Source organism: Gavialis gangeticus, unplaced genomic scaffold, assembly GCF_001723915.1.
Source record: "Gavialis gangeticus isolate Ggan-Ray unplaced genomic scaffold, GavGan_comp1, whole genome shotgun sequence".
Classification (NCBI taxonomy): Eukaryota; Metazoa; Chordata; order Crocodylia; family Gavialidae; genus Gavialis; species Gavialis gangeticus.
Window position 1 is genome coordinate 35,482,288 of NW_017728993.1, and position 6,436 is coordinate 35,488,723.

The following is a 6,436-nucleotide window of genomic DNA, read 5'->3' on the forward strand; positions in this document are numbered from 1 at the left end:
TCGCTGGCAGGGCGGAGCCGCGTCGGAGGCCGCCCCCTCGTGTGCACTGTTTGGGCCACAGAGAAACGGGAGCTCAGGCCGGAGACCGCGGCTTAGGTCGTGACCCCGCCGGGCAGCGCTTCCTGCCACGTGCGCCCCTCTCGCCTCCCCGACCGCAACGAGGCTTCAGTCCGCCCGAGGTCAGCTGGTGCCATTGTACGATTCTCTTGAGACATTTCCCCTAGTTTGGGCAGGTCCAAAACCGAGGCGGTTTCACTTGCCCGTCACACGGTAACCGCTGTGGTCTGCCAGGACCTTCTTTAGAGAGAACTAAACCATGAACCAGCTCGACCTTTCTCAGTGCCTCCTGCCTCTTGAATCGAAGTGAATCACCCTGCATCGAAATGCGGCCCCACACCCTGGTCTCAAGCACCAGGTGCTTTATAGAGTAGGGGTGTCGCATGTAAGGGCTGAGAGCTGGATCGGAAACTCCTTTGGCCTGTGGGGCCCTCCGGGCAGCCGAGAATTAGGGCTGTGCAAAAACAGAACTTCTGCTTCGAGGGAACAGCGCTTCATATCAAGTTGCATTTCATTTTGAAGCACTGTTCTGTTTCGTCAAAACTGTTTCGCTGTTTCAACATTTTGCTCACGGGCTATTCTGCACCCAGTGCCGGGAAGATCACCGCTGCTAGCACCAGCCTCCTATGATCTGGCAGGCAGATCAGGGGCCTGCACCCCCAGGAGCAGTCCGGCACAGCCCCTATAGAGGTACGAGCAAGCCCCACCTACTTGCTGGATCACAGGAGGCTGCTGCTGCCGCCAGCTGGGGCCGGTACTGAAGCCAAGTAAACCTGACTTCAAAATGTTTCTAGTGCCTTTGTTTTGTTTTGAAAGCTTTTGTTTCATTTCAATTTCACTGTTTCGAGCTAAAACACACTGAAACAGCTTCGAAACAAAACACAGGGGAAGTTTTGCACAGCCCTGAGGATCCACCCAATTATATGCACCGACTGTACCACAACTATATTCAAGCTTTTGCCCTGTGGGCAGGAGTGGCACAGCTAGTCCATCTAGCAGCCTGCAAGGTCCCAAGGGGCCTGAAATTTGGCAGCAGGGGAATACCAATTACTGCTGCCACTACCCGCCCACTACCAAACTCTTGGACCCATGGAGAGCCACGTGGTCCAGGGGATGTAGCTGACTCCAAGGCTATAGAGCACCCCCATTCTACATCCTGTGGCAGAACATTTCCTGTGCTAAATTATGCACTGCAACCTGCTCCTTTTCTAATTAGTTTCCCATATGCTTGAAGGTTTGTGGTTTTATCAGCTGAATAAAATTGTTTCAACTAAATAAGGAAATGGGCTCATAGTAGCTAGGCATCAATCCTAAAAGTAACAACCACAGGCCTAAATTAATTTCTAGCCCCTCACCTTCTCTCCAACAGCAGTGAAGGAGGAAGCCCATTCAGCTGGTGGACAAATGGATCAGTGAGTGCTTAACCTTTTTTCAGTCAAATCAGGTTATAGCAATTAGATACCTATTCCAATAAGCATCTGTTCTTAGACACAGAATTGACAACATTTTCTTGCATTGTTCTCTAAATTAAACCAGGTAAGTCAGCCTGTTGAAAAAAATATATAGGTACTTAGGATGGGTGCCTCACACGAAAAGACAAAGTTTGTTTATTTATTTCAATTTTTAAAATAATAGTTGTGGAGAAGTACCAAATAGACAAGTATGCAAAATTTTTTATTTCACGATAAAAATCTCACATTGAAAAGTACACCAATTCCAAGTATTTGGTCATATTATACACATTTGTTTAAACAGTGATCACTACACGTGTAGACTGTGCAGTGTACATCATATTCGTTACTGATATTTGTTCAAGGTTTGTTAGCTAACTAATATCCATCTTGAACTGATACATATTCTTGCTTTATGAGGGGTCCCAACCTCCCTCTCCTTTAAGGAAATTCCAAAAGAGGGTGGGAGGGGAAGAATTTAATCACAGAACATTATCTTATCCAAAATTAAGCACCTCAGCTCCTATGCATTTCCTCCTGCTCCCAAAGAAGTTTTTCTGTTTTTAAGAGGAAGGGCATTGGTTGGTCCCTGGAAGTGAAGAGAATTCTCAGGATTAGATCCAGGCTTAGTTTGTAAGCACAAGTTCCACAGACCCTTCCAACAAGGGAACTCCAAAATAAATTATGAGATTACCTGCATAATTCATAAAAAGGTACCTGGAATGTTCAAATTGGAGGGGCATTTAAACATGCACAACTCCAGCCCAAGTCAATGGGATCTGCAGGTTTTTTTTAAACCAGACACAAAGGGCCAATTTTTTTCAAAGGTATTTAAGCATATAATGCCCATTACAGTTAGTACTTGAGTATTACTGAAAAATCTATCCCTGCACGTCTTAAATAGATGGGAAACAGAAGAGGACTGCTATATACATTAGTAAGAGCCTGTATTTGTTGTCACATGCAAGCTTCTTCGTTAATATACTTAAGATGTTTCCACAGAATAATCTCCTTAATCTCAACAGACCTGCACACATTTACAGGTCACTCTGCTGGCTGTGCTGAGGCCCAAGACATCAGCCTCCTTTATGCCTCTGCAACACCAGAACCAGGATTAGAAAAGGAACACGGGCTTCAGACAAAGCAGAACACTCCTGCAATAGTGCTATACCAGCATTAGAAGACTCTAAATAGCCAAGCTCAACTGAATTCGATAAACTAAAACAGTCCTTTAAAATATGCCTAAGAGCACTTTTCTCACTGCATACATAAGGTTAAGCTTCATTCTGCATTTGTACACTTGATCATATCAACAGTCAGTTTTACAAAGCGAGTATTAGAACTGAAGAGATGTAAAGCACAGGGTAGCATAGCTGGCAATCTGAGAACTCTCCCATGTTAAAAATAATTTTTAAACTATGTTTTGGACTCTAAGCCACTTGCAATGTAAACGTGCTACTATATGGTGTGAATTTAACTACCTGGACTGCAAAACAACCCCTCAGTCTTCTGAGTAGTTTAGAGTGGTTACAGTACCTTATATTCCTTTCTACAATTCATGACAATTCATTTTAAAAGTGCGACTCAAGCCAGTTATTTTGATATATTACATAAAAGACAAGATTTGGAGCCATGTGAAAGCATATTTAGCATATGCTAAACCAAATTAAAGTGATATCTGCATACTTTTCACTTTCATATCATCTGGATAAAGAGAGTTTGGAAAACTAAACAGAATTATTTGGAAATAAGCATCAATATACTGCTACAGAAGGGCAAATTCTGGCTTGGCAATGAGTAGGGACCTAAAGAAATTGCAACTGCGCCATATTTACAGAAACTGCAATTTTGGGCAGGCTCTGCAATTTTGGCAAGCTTGCTACAAAACATAATTTAGTGGCAAGAAGAGAAAAGGTTGGGAAGCCCTGCAGTCTTCAAGCACAGGGGGAAGGGAGAGGGGTAAGGCAGGTCTGGTTGCAGCAGGAGGCAGAGGCTGCCTCCACATCTGCTGCGAGCAGACCTGCCGCCCCACCCCCCAGTTGAAGACTACAGGGGTTCCTGGCTTTTTCTCTGCTTGCCAGCAATTTGGGGGGGGGGGCGGTGTTCTTTTTTGCAGCAAGCCCACCAAAATTGCAGAGCCTGCCACTTAGGGATGGCACAAAACTGTGGCTTAATTACCTTGATTAAGCCATGGGAAGCCACTAATCTACACTTAATAAATGTATTAGTGGCTTCCCCAGGCTTAATCAGGCTAACTAAGCTGCAGGTTTTTTGGGCAACATGGCAATCACTGGGGAGGTGTGGAACTGATGGGGCCCCTTGGCCAAAGGCATGGTGCCATGCTCACCCCGTGAAAATGGCAGCCAGCCCCAGGATCTGCCACAAAAATGGCTGGCCACCTCCTTAAGTTTGGTAGATCTCTAGCAATGAGAGCTCCACATAAGGGTGGAGGTAGAGTTTCTCTCACAGAAAAATAAGACTGTTAAACAAATTTAACCATTTAGAAACAGTAGAAAATTAGAATTCTAAAGTAATCTGCTTTTTTACAGGTTCTTTTTTAGCCCTCTTTTTTTCTTTGATTTTTCACAAAAATATACAATACAGCAGATTCCAGTAGTGCAGCTCAAGTATTTGCAGCCTAGGTTAAAATATGAAACCCAAAATATCAAGTTAAAACTAAAGTACAGCACCAGTGATGTTTTTAAGGCTTCCAAAAAGTAATGAAAACATTAGACAAAAGAGCTTTTTTAAAAAAAGATGTGTTGCAAATCACACACTATTTGTCCGAATTTGCAATTTCCACACCTATTCAAGCAGTGGGCTCTTTGAAAGAAAAGACTTTAAAAAAAAGTATCACTGAAGATCACTGCGGTAGAAGAGAACGTGATCTCAAAGGCAGAAAAAGATTGTCACTTGAGCTGGTACAGGCTTCTTGTTGTTCAGACTGCAGATCTGGAGGAAGAGGGGGTCCTCCAGGATCCCCAGGTCCTGGAAGAGTGGCTGAGAAAACTGTATTTTCTGCACTTCCCATTTCCACAACTGGTAGATTCATTGAACGAAGAGATGCAGCAGACATAAAGGCAGCTGTACTGAACTCTTCTTCTGTAAGATAAACATGGGTGGGTTCTTTGCCTTTTATTTTTTCATAGAAATTCGATTCATCAGAATATGACCTAGAAAGATTATTTGTTCCTCCATACAGTGAGGTCATACAGGTGCTACAGCTTAGACCTGCAATAAAAACCAGATTAAGTCTTATTACAAAACATTACATACTTAGGTTGCTTCTGCTGGTCTATTATTTCAGTGACATTAACATTCCAATAGCCTTCCAACTAGAGCAAGTATTAATGTTTTATCATCTGTGGGGATCACTTACTTTGGATTGCCTTGTAGGTCTGTCAGCTTTCCTCCCAACTTTGATTTTGTTAAATTCCTTTTGCAATTGACTACTTAAACACTGTAAACCCATGCACTTGAATTCTAGCCTAATTTGTCTTGGGGGGGGGGAGTGGAGGGAGAAGGAGAATCACAATTCTTTTCCTCTTTCTGTTGCAGGGTTTCCCATGCTTCGACGCACCTTCTCATACCAAACATGTCAGGTACAAGATTTTTACAGCATTACAGCTGAACAGATTGAACTACCTCCTACCATCCTTCAAGAATTTAACCTCAGAAGTAGTTTTGGGATCTTTGTTATTAGGGGATTTCAAAACTGGTGGATAAATCTAGATACTGGAGCTCAACTTCAAAACGGCCAGTTATTTACGAGTGCAGAGAAGAGAAGCACAAAACCCAGTAACTGCTCAGTACCTGTGAAAAGTAGGCTACTTAAATTAATGTTTAGAAGTCTTAGCTTGGGCTCTGAATTCATGATCTGCAAAGAGCTGTACCTTGTAGGAGACTATGGCTCATCAGCAAGGATCTGGGATTTCACTTTGCTGCAGAAAAAACAGATTTTCTCCTTTACAGAAGAAAAACCTGTGACACCACAGGTTTCCCCTTGCAGGCTGACAGTGTTCCAGCCTGCAAGGGGCTACTTGGGGCTGGGGGGGAGTAGGAAGCAGCAATCGCCACATGCATGTGCATGCACACATATGCACGACAGGCAGGCAGTATGGTGGAGAGCAGCTCCCACAGCTCCCGCCAGGTAAGTCTATGGGGGCAAGGGCAGCACAGGTGACACATGGAGGGTCATGGGCCCCCTCAGATTTCTGTGTCCATGGCAGGGCACAGGGCTGCAGCCTAGCTGGACCAGCTCTGGGCAGGAGCTGCCTCTGCTACCCAGTAGGCAGGACCCAGCACAGGAAGGACTGCCGTACTGCCACTGCCAAGGTGAGGTGCACCCAGCACAACTCCACGCTGCCACTGTTGCTGCGCCTCACCTTGGCAGTCCCTCCCACATCAGGTTCTGCCCGCTGCGCTGCAGAAGCAGCTCCTGCCCAGAGCTGGTCTGGTCTGGTGTGGGTGCAGAAACCTGTGGGGTGGGGGGCTACATGCACCCCTCACGTTGCCTGTACCCCACTATACATCACCTGTGGTTACTCCCCTCCGTTCCTCACACACTGGGGGGCTGGGATCTGGAGGCTGCAGATTGGGAGTGAGAGGCACCAGTGGGGCTGGGAGAGCTGTGGGTTGGGAGGGGCAACAGCATGAGTAGGGGAAGGGCAGCATATCAGGGCTGCTCAGCCCCACAAAGCAACAAGGGGGACTGCCACAGCTGGACTGTCCTGGCAAATGAAGGAGGCAGAGAGAGCTCTGATTTTCCAAGATAAAAATCCCAGAATCAAATACCAAAATGTGTAGGTATTTAGAATTTATTTTATTATAGCAATTGATGCACTGGTAGGCTTCCAAATTGCTTTAAAATTGTAAATATATATTAATAAAACACTGTATTCAACTGATACCTATCTATATAGTAGCGT

The 6,436-nt window shown here is 44.9% G+C and overlaps 2 protein-coding genes across 2 annotated transcripts in view; both read right to left on the reverse strand.

Annotated features, from left to right (window-relative positions):
- CUNH1orf52 (chromosome unknown C1orf52 homolog) overlaps positions 1-2,208 on the reverse strand; it is a 10,775-nt gene extending 8,567 nt beyond the window's left edge. The window contains exon 1 of the mRNA XM_019528333.1: positions 2,203-2,208. Coding sequence (XP_019383878.1) covers positions 2,203-2,208 — 6 coding nt within the window. The remainder of the gene's footprint in view (positions 1-2,202) is intronic.
- Positions 2,209-4,254: 2,046 nt separating this feature from the next.
- The window catches only part of BCL10 (B-cell CLL/lymphoma 10), a 17,084-nt gene continuing 14,902 nt past the window's right edge, over positions 4,255-6,436 (reverse strand). The window contains exon 3 of the mRNA XM_019501550.1: positions 4,255-4,739. Coding sequence (XP_019357095.1) covers positions 4,372-4,739 — 368 coding nt within the window. The 3' untranslated portion in view covers positions 4,255-4,371. The remainder of the gene's footprint in view (positions 4,740-6,436) is intronic.